At 36.5% G+C, this 20,809-nt stretch overlaps 1 protein-coding gene across 25 annotated transcripts in view; it reads left to right on the top strand.

The window, feature by feature from the left end:
* The window catches only part of SCAPER (S-phase cyclin A associated protein in the ER), a 555,380-nt gene that overhangs the window by 92,571 nt on the left and 442,000 nt on the right, over nucleotides 1-20,809 (top strand). For 24 of the 25 annotated variants that reach the window (NM_001374332.1, XM_063716003.1, XM_063715996.1 and 21 more), the window contains 3 exon segments: nucleotides 6,560-6,660; nucleotides 10,842-10,958; nucleotides 15,775-15,935. In NM_001374332.1, the coding sequence (NP_001361261.1) occupies nucleotides 6,560-6,660; nucleotides 10,842-10,958; nucleotides 15,775-15,935 (379 nt within the window). 25 annotated transcript variants of the gene reach the window in all.

Here is a 20,809-nt window from a genome sequence, read left to right as displayed (position 1 = left end):
TGTGAATCCTCACTGCCTTTTTTTTTTCTTGCTATTACTGATTTCTAGTTTCATTCAATTGTGGTTGGAAAACATACTTGGTATGATTTTAATTTGTTAAGACTTTTTTGCAACCTAACTTGTTTTGCAATCTGTCCTGAAGAATGTTCTATGTGCACTTGAGAAAAATGTGTATTTTCCTGCTAATTCTATGTTTGTTAAGTTTATTTGGTTTGTGGTGTTGCATTGTTTTTTTTTTTTTTGTAAATTCTATCTATTATTGAAAGTGAGACATTGCAGTCTTCTATTATTGAATTGCAGTCAATTTCTTCTTTCAGATCCATCAGTATTTGCTTTTTTATTTTAAGTGCTTTGATGTTAGGTGCAAATATACTTAAAATTGTTGTATCTTCCTGTTGAATTGACCCTTTTATTGTTATGTGAGGACCTTCATTTCTCTGGAGACAGTTTTTTTCCTTACATTCTAGTTTGATAATTTAGCCATTTCTACTTTCTTTTGGTTTCCGTTTGCTTACAATATTTTTTCCATCTTTTCACTTTGTCTCTTTGTGTTCTTGAATCTTAAGGGTCTTCTTGTAGATAGCATGTAGTTTGTTTTTTAACCATTCAGTCACACTGTATCTTTTTTATCAGGGAGTTTAGTTTGTTTACATTTAAAATAATTATTGATAAGGATTTATTACTACCTTTTAATTAACTGTTTTGTGTTTGTCTCATGATATTTTTGTCCTTGTTTTTCTCACTTGCTCTCTTCTTTTGTGTGTGTGTGTGTGTGTTTTTTTTTTTTTTTATTGCTAGATTTTGATTCCTTCCTCTTTCTTTTGTGTAATTTGTTTAGGCATTTTCTTTGTGGTTACCAGGGTGATTATGTAAAATATTTTATTGTTATAACGATCTATTTTAAGCTGATAATGCCTTGAGTTCCCTTGCATTCAAGAAGTCTCTCCTTTTATGTCTCTTCCTCCCACATTATAAATAGTATTGATGTCACAATTTATAGTTATTTGTATTGTGCCCATTAACATAATTTAAATTTAGTTATAATTGTTTTTAATACTTCTATCTCTTATCTTTTATAATAGGATTATAATTGATATACCCACCACTGTTATAGTCATAAAATGTTCTTTTATTCTTTATATATGTTGTTTTCCAGTGAATTTCTTACTTATGCTTTCATGTTCCTGTTTAGTTTCTTTTTGTTTCAATGTGAACAACTTTTTTAGCTTTTCTTGTAAATCAGGTATAGTAGTGATTAACTCCCTCAGCTTTTGTTTGTCTTTGGAAGTCTTTATCACTAATTTATTTTTGAAGGACAGATTTTCTGGGTATTTTCTTGGTTGACACTTTCTTTTTCGTTCAGTACTTTGAATTTATCGTTTCAGCTTTTATGGGTTGCAAAGTTTCTGCTAAAAAATCTACCGATAGTGTTATGGGCGCCCCTGTGTGTGTAATAAGTAACTTTTGTTTTACTGCTTTCATAAGTCTGTCTTTGTCTTTAACTTTTGAGAATTTGATTATAATGTGTCTCAGTGTAGATATCTCTGGATTCATCTAGTTATTTGGGCTTTCTGGATTTTGATTTTGATTTCTAGTTTCTCACCCAGGTTTGGGAAGTTTTCAGCCATCATTTCTTTGAATAAGCCTTCTGTCACTTTCTCTTCTTCCTTTCTAACTCCAGTAATGCATATTTACTTCTGCTTCATGCTGCTTTGTAAGTCCCTTTAGCTTTCTTTACTCTTTTTCATTTTTTCCTTTTATTCCTCATCTTAAATGATTTCTGATGACCTGTCTTAGAGTTCCTGATCCTTCTTCTGCTTAATCTAGTCTGCTGTTTAACCCCTATATTAAAATTTTCAGTTGAGTATTATATTCTTCAGCTATATGATTTCTGTTTGGTACTTTTTGTATTTTCTGTCTCTTGGCAGAAATTTTTAGCTAGTTTTATGCATTACTCGTTTTGACCTTGGTGAACTTCTTTATGACTGTTCTTTTGAATTCTCTATGTGATAAGTCACATATTGGCAGTTCATTAGGATCAGTTTCTGGAGGTTTATCTTGCTCTTTTATTTGGAACTTATATACCTGTTTCTTCATTTTCTTTGACCCTTAGTGTTTGTTTCTGTGCATTAGGTGAGGCAACTGCCTTTCCTAGTCTTGTCATACTGGCCTTGTGTAGGAGATGGATCTTACCTGTCAGCTCAGCTAGTTATTCTAGGTGCCCCTCAAACCTTTGTGCTGATCTAAACTGCAGTCTTTGTTCTTAGTGGCCCCCAGATTAGGGTATGCCAAGTCCTGTTGGTATCCTGAGACAAACAAGTTAGAAACCCATCTCTCAAGATCCAGCTGGAAAAGTTGAGGTATTAAATGTGTGTTCCAGTTTCTTATTTCTCAAGGAGAAGCTAGGAGCTGGAGTTTTTCTCTCATTTTGTTTACATTAAGCTGGGGAGAGGATCTGCAGTGATGCCATATTCTTGTTCAGACTGCACAGTCTTTTGACCCATTGCTTTGTACTTTGTTGCTCCCAGGGGCCTGGCAGATGCCTAATCTATATGCTCTTGGAGATAGGCAGGTTAACTGGAGACTTGGCTTTATCTCTGGGGCATGCCAGCAGGTGAAGTTGTGGATAGTCCCCACATGCACATTTATGGTCCCGGAAGACTGCTAATTTCCTGCAGTTTCAGTTCCCAGATGGAGGCTAAGTAATGGCCTAATCTGCAGGTAGCAGCTGGATAAGTCAGGACATTAGATGTGTAGTCAGTTTCTTTTAGGGAGAAACTGGGAGTCAGGAGTTTTTGCTTTTTAGCTCAGCACTGACCTTGGGAGGAGATCTGCTGGAACTCTATCTGTTTAAAAAGCAGCTCTTTGCTCTTTGTAGTTTAGGAGATTCACAAATGCAGAGCCTCATCAACTCCCAGGGCTAGGTGATTTAGGAGCCAGTCCTTTGGGTGGGAGCTGTGAAAGTTGGGGCATGCCATGTACATGCAAACTCCTTCCAGGGAAAACCTGCAGATCTAGTTTTATTGCTGGAGCAAGGCAGGGGGAAAAGGGGCAGCAGGTACCCATAAGCCCCTTGAGGCTTCTGGAGGTCTATTGTTTACCTGCTCCACTGGCTTCCGGATGCAGGCTAGTTATAAGCCCAAACCCTCAGGCTGCAGCTGGAAAAGTATGCAGACAAACCCTTTCTGTGAAGAAACTGGGGGCTAGTAGTTTTGGCCCTTTTTCTCTTTCCTGTGCCCAGGAGGTTAGCTCCTGGAAGTGCTCACACACCTGTTGAAAATCATCTCTTTATTCTCTGTGATCCCAGGAGACTCAGAATACTCAGTCCCTTCTGCTGTCAGCTAGGTGATGTAGGTATCTAAAATTCTCTGTTGGGAATCATAGAAGTTGGGATGCTATTTGTGAAGTTGGACCACATGTAGTGGGAGAACTGGGATTCCTTTTGTAAAATGAAAATTTACACAAAAAGTATTAATTCTTAGAAAAACAATAAAAAGGGACATGAGAAATTGAAAACCTACATAGCTTTATAACTGGTAACTGAGTTTATAATTAAAAATACCCATCCCCCAAATAATTCCCAACTTTAGCAATTTTTCCAGTGAATTCTTCTAAACATTGAAGTTAAAAATAATCTTAGTTAAGCAATATTTTTTACAAATACAGACATAAAAATTCTCAACAAAGTAATAGCAAACAAATCTAGCAGCACATAAAAAGGTCTATAACATCATGACCTAGTGGGATTTAGTCCAGGAAGGTAAGAATGGTTGAGCATATGAAAATCAATAAATGTAATAGAATATATTAATAGAACGAATAGAAAAAGATCACAGATTATCTCAGTTGGTGCAGAAAAGGCATTTGACAAAAGCCAATACCATTTCATGATAAAAACATTCAATAGGGAAATTCCTTAACCTGATAAAGAGTATCTACGAAAAATCCACAGTTAATGTCATGCTTAATGGTGAAAGACTGAAAGCTTTCCCGTCGGGTAAGATCAGGAACAAGACAGTGATGTCTTTTCTTGCCACTTACACTCAGTATTGTACTAAAGGTTCTAGCCAGGGCAATTAGACAAGAAAACATAATAGAAAACATCTAGATGGAAAGGAAGAAGTAAAACTGTACTTGCAGATGACATGATTCTATATATAAAGAACCCTTAAAGACACTTACCCCCCAATTATTAGAGCTAATAAACAAGTTTAGCAAGATTACGGGATATAAGATGGACACTCAAAAATCAGTTGTATTTTTATACACTAGGAATAAACAATCCAAAAATGAAGTTAAGAAAGCAGTTACATTAAAATAACATCAAAAATAAAATATTTAGGCATAAATTTAAAGTAGTGTAAGATGTACACACAAACTATAAAATATAATTGAAAGAAACTATGAAAAATCGTTGTAAGAAATAAGAGAAACCTAATTAAAGGAAAAGATATTCAGAATTCATGAACAGAAGACTTCATAGTGTTAAGATGGCTGTATTTCCCAAAGTGATACCCAGATTCAATGCAATACCTATGAACATTTTAATTGCTCCCTTCCCCCTTTTTGGCAGAAATGGACAAGTGGATGTTAAATTCATATGGGAATGCAAAGTATATAGAATAGCCAAAACAATCTTGAAAAAGAACAACATTTGAGGACCTAGACCCCCTGAATTTAAAACTTAGTACAAAACCACAGTAATCAAATTCTGTGGTACTGGCAGTAGGATAGATACATGGATCAATGAAATAGATTTGAAATCCTTGGAATAAATTCATACATCTATGTATAATGAATCTATAAATTCGTACATACATCTATGTATGAATTTGATTTTTGACTTAAGTGCCAGAACCATTTAATGAGGGAAAGAATAGTATTTTCAACAATGGTGTTAGGACACCAGGATATCTGTATGCAACAAATGAATTTGGATTTTTACCTCACACTGTATACAAAAATTAACTGAGTACAGTTTAAAGCCTAAATGTAAGAGCTGAAGGTATCACACTCTTTGAAGAAAACATATGCATCTTTGTGACCTTGGACTATGACACCCAAAGCCAGAGAAAAAAATAAATTGAACTTTATCAAAATTAAAAACGTGTGTGTCAAAGGATACTATCAAATGGAAAAATCAGCCACATCATGGGACAAGATGTTTGTCAGCCATATGGTTGATGGAGGTCTAATACCTAGAATGTATAAAGAACTTTACAGCTCAACAATAAAAAGGACAAATAACTCAGTAAAAAAGGGCAAAGGATTTGAATAGACATTTCTTTTAAGATATACAAATGTCAGCTGGGCGCAGTGGATCACACCTGTAATCCCAGCACTTTGGGAGGCCGAAGCAGGTGGATCACGAGGTCAGGAGATTGAGACCATCCTGGCTAACACAGTGAAACCCCATCTCTACTAAAAATACAAAACATTAGCTGGGCGTGGTGGCACATGCCTGTAATCCCAGCTACTTGGGAGGCTGAGGCAGGAGAATTGTTTGAACCTGGGAGGTGGAGGTTGCAGTGAGCCGCGATGCCGAGATCGTGCCACTGTACTCCAGCCTGGGTGACAGAGTGAGACTCCATCTCAAAAAAAAAAAAAAAAAAAGGTAAACAAATGTCTAATGTATGTACGTGACAAGAGGCACAAAGTTATTAGTCATTGGAGAAATGCACATAACCCCCAATGATAGCACTTCACGCTCATTTAGGATGACTAGGATAAAAAAGTCAGAAAGCAGCAAGTTTTGGCAAGGATGTGAAGAATATGGAACTCTCATAAATTGCTGCTGGGAATGTAAAATGATGCAGCAACTGTGGAGAAAAGTTTGGTAGTTAACTTTAAACATAGAGTTATCATATGACTCAGCAAATCCACTTCTAGGTATATACCCAAGAGAATTGAAAACATGTTCACAGAAAAACCTGGATACAAATTTTTATAGCAGCAGTATTCATAATAAACAAAAAGGACTAACAACCCAAATATTTATCAACTGATAAATGAATAAACAGATACACTATATTCATGCAGTCATTCAGCTATAAAAAGAAATGAAGTACTGATACATGCTACCAGGTGGTTGAACCTTGAAAAACATTGCTAATTTTTAATAATAATATTATTATTATTTAAAGATGGCATCTTATTACCTTGCCCAGGCTGGTCTTGAACTCCTGGGCTTAAGCAATTCTCCTGCCTCAGCCTCTGGTGTGACTGGGGCTACAAGTGTGCAGCTGGATTTATGTTTAGTGTACTTTTCTATATGTTAAAATTCATAATAAAAATGTTGGAAGGATGGCTATTGGGGGAGGTTTTGAGACGGAACATCAATATCATTTCTTGGTCTTTAGACTTTCAACCTATTATATTTCTTATAATAGGTTGAAACCAAACAGAATGAAAAGAAAAACTATATCAGTAACTTATGCAGCTTTTTCATTGAAGAGTATAATGTAAAAACTACTAATTCTTAAGTTGTTCAATCTTTTTTTTCTTCAAAGTTTTTAGTCTCAGACTGGAATTTAATTTTTTTTCTTTTTGTTTCTTTTAGGAGGTGCTAATGATGCTGGATAACTATGTAAGAGATTTCAAAGCATTGATTGACTGGATTCAGCTTCAGGAAAAGTTAGAGAAGACAGATGCTCAAAGCAGGTAATGAGCTCTCTGGGCTCAATATTCCTATCATCCCAGCAGTTTCAATAGCAATCATTGAAACGGACAATAAACTTAACCTCTTATTGACTTGAAACTTGTAAAAATCTAAAAGTCAGGTGCTGCATTTCTCATGCAATTAAATAACAAATATTTATTGGGTATTTATCAGTGGGTATTAATTGGGTATTATCACTTTATTCAGTACAGAGATTTAATTGTTTAATGTGACACATTTACTGCTCATGGAATTTATAGCCCGAGTGTGATAAAAATAGAACTTAGTACAGAAAACTATTATGGTTCTTCAGATAAGGACAAATCTCTTTTGGAGGATAGATCAGGGAAGATTTTAGGAGGATGCAGAAGAAGTGTTTCAAGGATGGGATGGATTTTACCAGCTGGTTGGCCATTTCGGTGAAGGGAATAAATTTAAACAGCTATGTAAGTGTAGGACATGTGCAAAGTCAAAGTAGTAGGGAAAGATACAGTACTTCTTCTTAATGTATTAGGCAGTGAGGAAAATTGATGATTTTTGATGAGGGGAATAATACAAGATCAAAGCTCCTTTAGAAGGATCCATTTGGAATCACCACACAGTATCTGAATGCTGTGTGCCAAGCTCTGTGACTGTTGTGGTCAAGAGGACAGATGCATTCCCTGCCCTCATGAAGTATATAGTACATGCTATGGCCTGAATGTGCCTTCCCAAAATTCATATGTTGAAATTTAATCACCAATGTGATAGTATTAAGAGGTGGGGGCTTTAGGAGGTAGTTAAGTCAGGAAGGTGGAGCCCTTATGAATGGGATTAGTGACATATAAAAGAAGTGGGAGCTGTTACCCCTCCACCACGTGAAGACACAGCTGAAAGATGATCTTTATAAGGAACAGGGCTCGTATCAGACGTTGAATCTGCTGGCACCTTGATTTTGTACTTCCCAGCATCCAGAACTATGAGAAATAAATTTCTTATTGTTGTTTATAAATTACCCAGTCATAAGGTATTTTGTTGTAGCAGCCTGAATGGACTAAGTGCATTTCTAACAGGAAAGATTGATGTTAAGTAAGTATAAATGTGCCAAGTGTCATCAAGAAGAAATACAGCTTTCTCTGTGAGTATAAGAAAAAGCACCCTTAACCAGTTTGTTAAGTCCAGGAAGGCTTCCTGAGGAGGTGACATTTAAATTGAGACAGAATTCTTAAGTAGGAGTTAGTTAGACAAAGAGAAAAGAGTAATTCGAGATAACGCTAATAGCATGTGTGATGTCTTTGAAGTGGAAGGGAGCCCAGTGTAATCAAGGAATTTAGTAGGGCAGGAGTGAAAAGAACAAGGGGAGAGTAGCATGAGATGAGCCTAGAGAGCTAGGCTAGGACCACATTGTGTAGAGCTCTGTAGAAATAATAAGAGATTTATATTTGACTTTGAGCCAATAAAGGGTTTTAAAGTAGGGAAGTGACATATCAGATTTACGTTTTTAAAAGATCATTTTGGCTGCCATGTGGGAAGGTTGAGATATAGCAATGTAGTTTAGAGATGATGGCTACTCAGATTAAGGTAGTAACAGTAGGGAGAATTAGATACTCCAGAGATAGATAATCAAATGGACTTAGTATTATTTTGGTTATGTACAAAGGCAAAAGAGCAGTTTAGTTTAGACATCTAAGTAATTCCTAAACTCTGGTAAACTTGCCAAGTCACATGGAGCTACAAGGCTGCTCCCCTCCCCACCCCCCGCCTCCTGCTGAGCAAATAGGCCTATCCTGCCTCTTTGCTTTGGATTTAATCTTGGTTCAATCTTAGTGGGTGAAACTATCCAGTAAAAAACGGAATCTTTTATCTCATACTGATGTGTCAGCCCTACAGGCAGGCAGAACCAGTAGGGTAAAGGAATTCCAAGGGAGAAATCCAGAAGGGCTGGATTCCCAGGAAACCAAATCTAGGGAAACTAAGATAGGTTGATCCTTTTAACATTTTTGTTTCTCACAGTAAAATTTTTGATGGTTTTTAGTGCCTACTTCATCCACAGTCCCTGGGTGGGTCAGGCCTAAATGTCTGTTTGTACTAAGAAATTTTATCCTTACCTTGGTAATAGGTGATTGGATCTGGGGTTTCACTCTTCCACTGGGTTGAACCAAGCTAAGAGATCATCATGCTGATTTGGGACTTGTGGCTATATTGTCCTTGTGACAATAAGCAGAGTAAAACAGGTTGGGAAGAAAAAAGGGAATAGATTTACAGAGAGAAACAGAAATTATGTGGCCTTTGAGAGCCTATACCGGGTCTAATCCTCATGAGCCCTGATTCTAGTCTCCTCCAACTTTTGGATGTCTTTGACCTTGTACAGTTTATATCCTTACAATAAATCTTTATTTTCTTTTTCTTTTCTTTTTTTATTTAACTTGATTGAGTTTGTTTGTTGTATCCAGAGGTCTGTAATGTAATCTACAATGCATTAAAAAAATAGATTCTTTTTTTGTGCTTGCAAAATTCAGTTACCTATTGGTGGTTGTGTTGAGGATTGTATTGGGAAAGATACATAAGCCAAACCCAAGCTTAAGAGAGTGGTTACTATTCCTCTCTTGGCACTGTGGTTCAAAAATATACTTGAGGCATACCTTTTTTTTTTTCCTTGGAGACAGAATCTTACTGTGTAACCCAGGCTGGAGTGCAGTGGTGCCATCTTGGCTCACTGCAACCTCCACCTTCCACTTTTAAGCCTCAGCTTCCCAAGTAGCTGGGATTACAGGCACCTGCCACCATGCCCAGCTAATTTTTGTATTTTTAGTAGACACAGGGTTTCACCATGTTGGCTAGGCTGATCTTGAACTCCTGACCTCAAGTGATCTGCCCTCCTTGGCCTCCCAAAGTGCTGGGATTACAGGAGTGGGCCACCATGCCCAGCTGTGGCATCCCTTTTACTTTTACCAGTTATCAGCATTTCTCTTCTTTGCCTCATGAGACAGCACCTATATATGGAAAGCAGCCTTAAAATGCTCTATAGATGGCATTATCCATCTTGCATTCTTCAAATCATGCATCAAAATTTATTTTGGCTAGCCTTGAGATTTAAATGTAAAAACTGAAGTTGTATATGTTTAAAGAAGAAAATATAGGTAAATATTTATATATTTGTTTTGCGTGTGAGGACTTTGTAAGACACAGGCAGACACCACAAAGAAAAATACTGATACACTGATTCAATAGGAAGAGAACAAATGTTTCCAAATAAAAAGGAAAAATTAAAGGCAAAATAGTTGTATCACCAGTGCCAGTGGATTTGTAGCCATAAGAGTAGTAGTAAAACTATTTCAAATTAATCAGAAAATGGTGCAAATCCCAGTGGAAAAAATGAGGGAAAGATACCAACATGTGAATCCCAAATGAAGAAATTCAGATGGTTGGTTAAAAAGTTCAGTTTCACTAGTAATGATAATAAACGTATAATTTAAAAAACAAAGACAATGAAATACAATTTGCCAGTGAAATTTTTAAAAGCAGATATCAACAGTTGGCAAGATTGAAAGGCAATGGAGAGTAAGACACAGGGATACCCATGGGAGTTATGGGGATCTGATTGAGGGCATGTTATGCGTCCTGTAAGCCAATTGGTTGTGGGGCCAAGGAAGGAGGAGGAGTAGACGTTAAGTTACGTTTCTTAGCTTTCCCAGCAAAGAGCAGTGAAATCCTACTCTTGTGAGTGATTAACAGGTAGAGGAAGGACATTTTATATTTTCCTACTCTTCATTTAACCCTTACCATATTCTTTCTCTTGATACATGTTTCACAAACTCTCCAGGACATCAGAGACAAGTAGATTGAAGTAGTATCATTGCCTTTTAAACATTTTTTTAGCTGGGCATGTGGAAGCTTATAAATCATAAGTAGTGTATCTCATATTCCTGTAACCCCATGACCTTTTTGAGGTAATTGGAGTAGTATTGCTGTGCTGCAGTTGGTAGAAAATCCTGAACCATTTATCAACTATGATTTCTCACTGGTAATGTGGTAACTTTCTGGTAATCAATGCTCTAGGGGAACATTTGCACATGTTGTGACTTTTTGTTGCTGTTGTTGAAAAGTAGGATTATTTTTTCACCCACTAACAACCGAGAGAAAAGATTATTTGTTTCTCCCTTTTCTCTGTTAATTTAATCTGGTTTATATATTGAATTGGCAGACCAACATCATTGGCATGGGAAGTAAAAAAGATGTCTCCGGGACGCCATGTGATTCCAAGTCCATCAACAGATAGAATAAACGTAACATCAAATGCTCGACGAAGCTTAAATTTTGGGTGAGACGAACTAAAAAAAACTACTAAGACTTGCATTACAGTAAATTATTTTCTCAGTTATTATAGTACTATGATTCTGATATTCTACTATAAAAATATCCATGTATATGTTATGAAGAATACTGTATACAGGTTCTGATACTTAGGAGGGGAACACTGTGTGTTGGTTAGCAATCCCAGGGGAGGATTCTAAACATCTCATCAATTTCTGCTAAGGTTCCTAGATCTGATGGAAGGTTTTGCATAAACCCCGTTGCCAGTGGAGGAGTTTGGTGAGTCATACGCTGACTTGCACAAGTCAGGTAAAGCAATGTTGTTACTCACAGATAGGCAGCAAGAATCAACAGAAGCCTAGGATCCATGGCAAAGATAGTCCCCCGGGACTCAGGAAAGCTAACCAGGGGAATGGAGTTTCATTTGTGTGAGCTCCATTTATTACCACAGCCAAAAGACCCCAAAAGCACCCTGCTCTGGATTTTATACACCGATGTCACTTAGATTACTGAGTGCAAGCGTTGCAGGGATCCTCTTCTGCGGGGATAAGGACAAAGCCTGGGCCGTCGTGGGCAGTTCCTTCTTATTTCAAGATGTTGCATTCTTGGTACATTTTGCCTGAAAATTGCAAGCCAGAGAGGGAAGAGCTGGGTTTACCAAGGGATCTGTCTTCCTGCATTGTGGATATGTTTGAAATTGTCTATATAAAAAGTAAAGACACCTGTAATCCCAGCACTTTGGGGAGCTGAGGTGGGAGGATCACTTGAGGTCAGGAGTTTGAGACCAGCCTGGCAAAAATGGCAAAACCCCATCTCTACTAAAAATACAAAAATTAGCTGGGTGTCGTGGCATATGCCTATAATCCCAGCTATTTGGGGGCGGGGGTGGGTGGAGGTTGCAGTGAGCCAATATCATGCCACCGTACTCCAGCCTGGGCAACAGAGTGAGACTCCATCTCAAAAAAAAAAAAAAAAAATCCAGGAGATTATAGTTTAGCTTTTAGGACATGGAATATATTCAATCATAAATAGTAATTCAAAGATTAAAACTCACATATTTCATGCCAAATATTATATAACATGAATTAACAATTTCCTTTGCAATCGATCTATATATTAATACATATCATAGATTGTGTTATTGTCATACAAATTACATTATTTATATATTACAAGCTCAACACAGTTTTAAAATTACTGTTTTTTGCCATTGTCTCTTTAATCAGGAGAAGAAAAGAGTTACAAACAAAAACTACATTTATATTGTCTTTTGTGGTTACCTGTATAGTTTTCTTTTCTAGTCCTTTACTGGAGTCTTCATTTCTTCATATGGATTCGAGTTACTATCTATTGTCCTTTTGTTTGAGCCTGGACTCCCTTTAGTATTTCTTGTTGGACAGGTCTGTTAGGAACAGATGTTCTTGGTGTTTGTCTTAATTTATCTTTCAGTTTTTGAAGGGCAGTTTTGTAGTTTGTAGAATTCTTGGTTAACAATCCTTTCTTTCAGCACTTACGTTTCCTTACTGCCTTCTGGCTGCTATAGTTTCTGATGGGAAATCAGCTGTTATTGAGGATCCTTGAATGTGATCCATCACTTCTCTCTTGATTCTTTCAAGATTGTCTGTCTTTGGCTTTTGATCCTCTGACTATGATATATCTAAGTGTGGTTCTCTGAGATTATCATACTTGGAGTTTGTTGAGTCTCTTGGATATGTATTTAATGTTTTTAATCAAATGTGGGAAGTTTTTGCCCATTATTCCTTTAAATGTTTTTTTTTCTGCCCCTTTCTCTTTCTTCTCTCCTTTGAAAATTCCACTGTACACATGTTTGTACTCTTGATGCTGTCCCATTTGAGGATCTGTTCATTTTTCTCTTTTCTTTTTTTTTTTTTTTTTTGAGACATAGTCTCGCTCTGTTGCCCAACCTGGAGTAGAGTGACGTGATCTTGGCTTACTGTGATGTGCACCTCCTGGGTTCAAGCGATTCTCATGCTTTAGCCTCCTGAGTAGCTGGAATTATAGGCGCGTGCTACCATGCCCAGCTAATTTTTCTATTTTTAGTAGAGACAGGGTTTTCCATGTTGGCTAGGCTGGTCTCGAATTCCTGACCTCAAGTGATCCACCCTCCTTGGGCTCCCAACGTGCTGGGATTACAGGTACAATCTACTGTGCCTGGCCACTTTGATATTCTTTAAATGTAGTTAATAGCTGATTTAAAGTCTTTGTCTAGTAAGTCCAGTGTCGTCCGGGCTTCCTGTCGCTGCTCTTCTTGTGAATGGGCCATACTTTCCTGTTTATTGGCACATATTCTGATTTTTTTTTTTTGGTAGAAAAGTGGGCATTTTAAATGATAAAATGCGACAGGTTTGGAGATCAGATAGCTACTGTCTCCAGGATTGTAACTGTGACTGTTGTTGTTACTGTTAGTTTAGTGCTACACTTAACTCATTCTGTAACGTCTGTATATTTTGTTTCATGGGTACATACAACATGAGTGTATGTTGATGTATGTTGTATGTAGCTATACAACAGTATGTTTTGTCAACATCACCTAATGATTTGACAGAGGTTTCCTTAAATACCTTGAGCCAATAAGTCTCTTAGTTCTCACCTAGTTCTGTCTGTCTGTTGGGACATACTTTGAATGCTCTGGCAGTTTATAACTCTGCTTTTGCTTGTCAGTTCCTCCTTTCTTAAAGCCTCAAGGCCAGTCATAGTTGAGAGATTAGGGTCCTCTCAAATATTTCCTAGGTATGCACACAACCTGCATATGTGTGTGGCCTTCTTGATTTTCAGGAATTTGCTAGAACTTTTCAAAGCCTCCCATGGATGTCTTATTCTTGAGCTTTTCCTTTTAAGTTTTTTGGTCAGCTCTTTGTTTGCCTCAAATGGTATTTCAACCTCTGGTAGTTGTATTATTTTTAAAAATTGTCACATTTGTTTTACACAAACAAAAAAATTGTTTTTAAGACTAAGTTGTTTTGGACTCTACTTTTTTAGAGTGAATGTTAACATCCATTGTTTAATGGAAGGGTTCGTAAGTAGTTTGCTTGGTCAGTTTTCTTTTCTCTGTTAAAACCTGACCTTTCTTGACTGCTTTTTATCTCCTAACTTCATGTCACAGTTAATAGCTTTCACCTCTTGTTACTGCTCAACCTTGGATACAGTTTTATTGTTACATTTGCAATATCTTATACTCTTTCTTTTAATGTCTATTTTTTTTTAACTTATACTAGGACCTTCTTTGAGGCAAGATTACTGCTGTATCTCTGTATTCTAAGTGCCTGGCACTGTATGGCATTTAGTAAAAGCTGATGAAGTGTTTGTTTAATAGAATCTAACTTTTGCTTTCAAGTTCCTTTATGGAGTTATTAGATAGTATTGCCTTTAAAGGTTGATGGGCTTTGGAACCATTTAATAATTGAACCATAGTGGAGTAGGGAAAAGATATATATGCAAATGAAAACAAATATTTATATATTCAAGCACCATTTTAAGGAAACTTGCCCTGTAATGCATTTCATTGGTGTGTGGTTTGGAGTATTGTATAGTGTATGGTTTATTTTAACACTCAAAGCTGTTAATTCATGTGTGGTAAAAGTTCTTATATTGATCTCCATGTAACTGTGTCATTGGGTTAATTCTGTCTTCATTATCATTGTAGAACACACTGTTTGAGCTTGAGGAACAATTTTGGCTCATAGACTACATTTTGTATATCTACTCACTTCTGCTCCTGCTGGTTGAGTTATATATTTACTTCAAATGTGTTGTTAGTTACCAAACTTGGCTTATGTGAATTGTTTTCATTATTTTAACTCATAATTTAAATATTAAGTAGACTGTTAAAATATGAGTGTAAAAAGCGTCATTGTTTTTGTGAAAACTAAGATAAATTTTTGGAAGCTTTGAAAAAGGGAACTGCTAAAGTTGCTGTCAAATGAGGAGTAGACAGGACAACTATAAAAATTTGGGGAAAATATTATTAAGGTTAAGGAGAATTATGCATTAAATTATATAATAGAAATCACTGAATTTTCACTCTACTTTAAAGGAACCAAATTTAGATGTTGTCAGTGAGGCATCATGCTTGTGGTTCATGTAAGAAATGTACACAAAGAAAAAGCCTGTTTTATTAGTGTCTTTATCAAGATTGACAAATTAATGCATATTTATATCTTTTTCTTTTTTTAAATTGAGATGGAGTCTCACTCTGTCGCCCAGGCTGGAGTGCAGTGGCGCAGTCTTGGCTCACTACAACCTCCGCCTCCTGGGCTCAAGCAATTCTCATGCCTCAGTCTCTCGACTAGCTGGGATTACAGGTGCATACCACTGCGCCCAGCTAATTTTTGTTATTTAGTAGAGACAGGATTTCACCATGTTGGCCAGGCTGGTTTTGAACTCTTGGCCTCAAGTGATCCACCTGCCTTGGCTTCCCAGGGTGCTGGGACTACAGGCATGAGCCACTGTGCCTGGCCAATATTTGTATTATTAAAACACATAAGTGAAAATAAAAACTTTAAGGTACCTATGCATAATTTTTTAAAAGCTTCCTCATTTAAGTGAAATTTTCTTTTAAACAACTGAGGGCTTTTATCCTCCTCCTTTTCTGTTTATTCCCATATGTTATACTATATAAACTTAATGAAGTATTAGATCAAGATAAATTTATAAATATAGTTAACTTAAATTGCCATGGCAGATTATTATTCTATATATGTGGATATTCATATGCATAATTTAAATTTTAAATACATTTAGCATATATTCAGAAGTTTTTCTTTTATATTTAATTTATTAAATATGTTTATTTTTCTCCATAGAGGTTCAACTGGCACAGTGCCAGCTCCTCGTCTGGCTCCCACAGGTGTCAGTTGGGCTGACAAGGTAAAGGCTCATCATACAGGCTCTACTGCTTCTTCAGAAATAACACCTGCCCAGTCTTGCCCACCAATGACAGTGCAGAAGGCCTCACGCAAAAATGGCAAGTGACTTCGAATTAGCCATTTTGTGTAGTAAACAGGTGGATATATAGAGATACTTATTTTGTTTAAAATTGGTCCTATTTATCTTTTTGTACAACATGTAATATTAATTTATCATAATTAAAACATAAAATTATCTTAAAAGCTGAGCAAAACTACTTTTCAGCACTGTAGATAGCTTATGGAGATCATTCTAGTTTCACGTTTGCCATGTGTAAACTTTAAAGAGAATGAGGTCTTTTGTTTATTCATATAAGATCCTTTAGAATTCTTTTGACTTCAGGTAGGAACAAAAAATGCTAGTTTAGTATAGGCAGAATTCACTTTTAAGTAGCATGTTACTACTTCAGCTGTTTAATACTTGATTGTTATTTTGTACTGCAAAATAATATTCTGTGTTTATCTTTGCTCACACATCCATTTTCTATACCATCAGAATAAGGAATAAAAATAATTAGAAGAGGGATTATTATGAGGGCCCAGCTAGAACAGTGTTATCTCATAAGAATGATATAGATGTTTTATGTAAACATCTTTTTATGTAGAAGTCCCGAGTGGATTTTTATACATCCTCAGAGGCTGGGATTTTAGAATGATAATAGGTAATAATGAGTTTTGTTTCATGAGTTCAAGAGAACTTCAGACACTGCTTTCTGTTTTCTTCAGTGGAAGATGCCATTGGAACTTTTTGGTTCAGAAAGAAATGTTTTATTGCACATAACAAAAGACATTGCTGTCTTTGTGTTATGGATGTGTTTTGTGTTTTTTCATTTTTTTCTCAGTAAGTTGTGTTGAATTACTTCAATATATTGCCCCTCTTTTCTTTATACTAACTTAGTAGTAGATAATTGACTGTAGGCAAGAGTTCTTTTAGGAAAAGGTAGGAAAATACACAATCAGAAAACGTAGTTTCCGTATCTTGAAAGATTCTAAGAGAAATGTGTTGTAAAAATCAAAATTGCAAAAAACTTAAAGGAATCATGGTGTTAATACATATCACAGTTTTGTTTAAAGCAGTCCACTTCAGATTATTCATGAATAACTCACCTAGTTGAGATGAAATAATAGATCTTAATTATATCTATGCTTAAGGTAACTCTTGTTAATGTATTGGGAAATTTTATTTTGGACCAGTTTCGTCTTCAGTTTTGGGGTTTCAGTGCAGTGTAATACACAGTGAGTTATGCCATTCTGTGGGAAAAGCAAACTGTTTTTCCTCTGCTCTCATGCCACAGCAGTCAACACAGAAGACTTCTGTGACCTCTGATCACCATGAAGTATGTGGGGATTTCTCCCCACCAACAACCAATCGATCAGTTCTGCAGCAGACAGCAGCTGGTTGTCCTCGAATTCAATTTAATTCTGACACTGTCGAGCTGTAGACCGTGTCAGATCCCACAGGTTGAGGGCTCAACCCCACAAGACTGCCTCCCACTTCTGATGCCAGTAACAAGCCTCAGGTTATTTTACCTGTGCTCTGACCAACTAGCTATAAATCAGGATTCCGGCTACCTACTTCTTGGATTTGATTAATTTGCTAAAGCGGCTCACAGAACTCAGGGAAACACATTTATCAGTTTATTATAAAGGATATTACTAAGGATACAGATGAAGAGATGCATAGGGCAAGCTAAATGGAAAGGGAAGAAGAGCTTCCATGCCTTCTCCAGGCACACAACCCTCTAGGAACCTTCAAGTGTTCAGCTATCCAGACATTCCCTGACCCTCTTTTTAAAAAAGGTTTTTATAGAAACTTCATTATCTAGGCATGATTGATTAAACCATTGGCAAGCAACCTAACCTTCAGCTCCTTTCCTTTCTCCCTCCCTGAAGGCTGAGGAGTTGGGGCTGAAAGTCCCAGTGTTCTAATACAGCCTTGTTTTTTCCAGTGACCAGCTCCCATCCTGAAGCCACCTAAGGGCTGCCAGCCACTAGTCAACTCATTAGCATACAAAAAGACACATCATTTTGGGAATTCCAAAGATTTTAGGAGTTGCATGCCGGGAGACTGAGATGAAGTCCAAATATATATTTTGCAATATCACAGGTGTATACTTCAAGTAATATATAATAACAGTAGCTATAGAACTGAAGTTTGTAATTTTTGTGTTACAAAAAATAATTCTAGTTAAAGATGATAGAGTGACCACATGCATTTAATGTTCTCTTCCCCAAACCCAGCTAAAATGGTATAAAATGATTTAGAAATTGGACTTAAGGAAAAAGAGACAGGAGAAGAGATGATACAAACAAGTTTTTGGAAGTTAGAAAGGAGAAAGATGGTGGTAACTGACAAACATACTGAGTGAGCTAGCTGAATCCTGTGCTAAAAAGAGGAGGCACAACTGAATACTCCCAATATCTATTTCTGTGTAGCAAGCCCAAAACTTAGCTACTTAAAACAGTTACCATTTTATTTCCACATAATTGTTTGAGTCAGAAATCTAAGCAGTGCTCAGTGGAATGGCTCTTTTCTTTTCCACATGGTGTCAGCTATGACAGTTGAGCTGAAACTAAAGTATCCAACATGATATCATCACATTGAAGCCTTGGTACTGGCTTTGGCTAAGAAACCCAAGTTCTTCTTACAGCCTCTTTCTCTTCACGTGGTCTCTCATTATTCAGTGATCTCTCCTGGGCTTCTTTAAATGTCATCTGGCTTCCAACAAGGAGAGAATGAAAACTGCAAAGCTTCTAAGTCCTTAGTTGGGAAGTTACAGAACATCACTTACCATATTCAATTGATCATATGAAGTCACAGGGCCAACCAGAGATTCAAGGGAGGGTGAACAGTCTCCACCACTCGACAATGGGAGTGGCATGTAAGCACTGGGATGGGAGAAATTGATGGCACCCATCTTTGTGAACAATCTACCAGAGCCCACAATCTAACTTTAGATTGCCAAAGTCTCCCAAGACTGCCAGTGACTCACTCAATTATAATATCAGCCTTGAAGACCTGTATCTCATGATCTATATCAGATCTGAAAGTATTCCTTGAGTGTGAATTTTCTTAATCTGGAAGCTTGGAAGTTCAATGGGAGAAGAGGGCTGCAGGAAGAAGTGAGGATGAAAGTCCCAATATTACCTTTATATCTGAATTTCCTGTGGGTGTACTTTAAAATCAGTTTTTTTTGGCGTTTTACAGTTATTTCACTTTTTTTTTTAAGCATCATTCACAATCTTAACACTGTGTATTAAAGATTATAGAGCCTCCGCTAAAATGATTGTTTCTTTTTGTCTGGCAAGATGATAGAGAGCAAGCAGATCACCCAAGTCCCCTCCCAAAGGAGAGGGTGATCTGCTTGTTCACTATCATGTTGCCAGACAAAAAAAAAAAAAACCCAATCATTTGTTCTCCATCTCCCTTTGGGAGGACTTGGGTGACCTTTGGTTTGGTTTGAGATTTTATTAAGTTTGATGTGTTTGATGTGTTTTAATTAGTCCTTATGCCTTTTGGGGTCTCAAATGAAAAGCTGGGGTGTTTGCCAAGGCCACTGCATTCCTGAATTTAAAATTTTTTCCTCAGCACTATACAGTTGCTATAATATCAGCTTAGGTCATTAGCTTCCCAGCTGTTGCTTTCTGCTAGGTTTCTTGGAGTCTTGCCCTGTATATGCAAAGTTTTTTTTTTTGTTTTTTTGTTTTTTTTTTTTTTTTTAGCAGTTGTCAGACTTCTTAAGGAGAGATTAATTGAAGATTTTTTGACTCAATTCCCTGCAGTACTTTCCCACCCCCTCTAAGGTTTTTGCCCCTGAAGTTCCAGTTGCTTTAGATTCTCTGAATTCTAATATCTGTATCAGTTGGTTGGGAATGCTGGTTTCTGTCAGGACTCACTTCCCCTGCACCCTGAATTCCAGGTGTTTTAGGAGAAAATGCTATAGTGAATGTGGATCTGATCTCGTTGTCCTTCTCTCTTCTCAGGAATTGTAGTTCCTTTAAACTTGCCACATTGGCTGCTTTTCAATGCTCTTTAATTTTTTATAGTTGTTTTTGGCAGGAAGAGGGCAAATTTTAGCACAAGCTCCTTCACCATGGCTATAACTGTAAGTCCAAATACATAATCAAGCACATATGGAACATTTACCAAAATTGAAACATGCTGGGTCATTAGACATGTCTTAACAAATTTCAGGTGATTTAAATGATTCTGTTTGTTGCTGATCACAGTGGGATTAAATTAGAAATCAATTACAAAGAATATAGTTAGATAATGCCCAAATTTTTGGAATGTTGGAATTTGCTTTTAGAAAACTCATCGAGTCAGAGACGATATCACAATGAAAATTAGAAAAAGTGAATTGAATAAAAATGAACATTTAAAAACTTGTGAGATTAAGGTAAAGCTAGGCTTTGAGGAAAATTTCTAGCCTTGGTTGTACACATTGGAAAAGAAGAAAAGCTAACATTCACTCTTTGTTCATTTCACGAAGTTAGAAAAGAAAAGCAAGTTAAACCCAAGGAATATAGAATGAAATAAACTATATAAGTGAGAATAGAGAAAATAAAAGAAGCCAAAAAGTGGTTCTTTTAAATAGACCAGTAGAATTAACAGACCACTAGTTATATATTACTGTACTTGATCTTAGCCAAAAGACCAAGAAGTGATTGTTATACAGTATTGATCAAGAAAAAGAAGACACAAGGAGTGATACCAGGAATCAAATAGAGGATATTGCTAGAGATACCACAAATATTAAAAAGATGACGATTTTTATGAGCAGTATTATATACTAAATTTGGAAAAACAAGAGGATTGACATTCCTTGAAAAACACAAGTTAAAATTTGCATTGTAAGAAATATAAAAACTTGAAGAGAACTTAGAAGTATTTTTAAAAAGTGTGAGTTTGTAACTAAAAATTTTTTCATGA

Source organism: Pongo abelii, chromosome 16 (assembly GCF_028885655.2).
Source record: "Pongo abelii isolate AG06213 chromosome 16, NHGRI_mPonAbe1-v2.0_pri, whole genome shotgun sequence".
NCBI classification, from domain to species: Eukaryota; Metazoa; Chordata; class Mammalia; order Primates; family Hominidae; genus Pongo; species Pongo abelii.
This window is presented reverse-complemented; position numbering and strand designations above follow the sequence as displayed.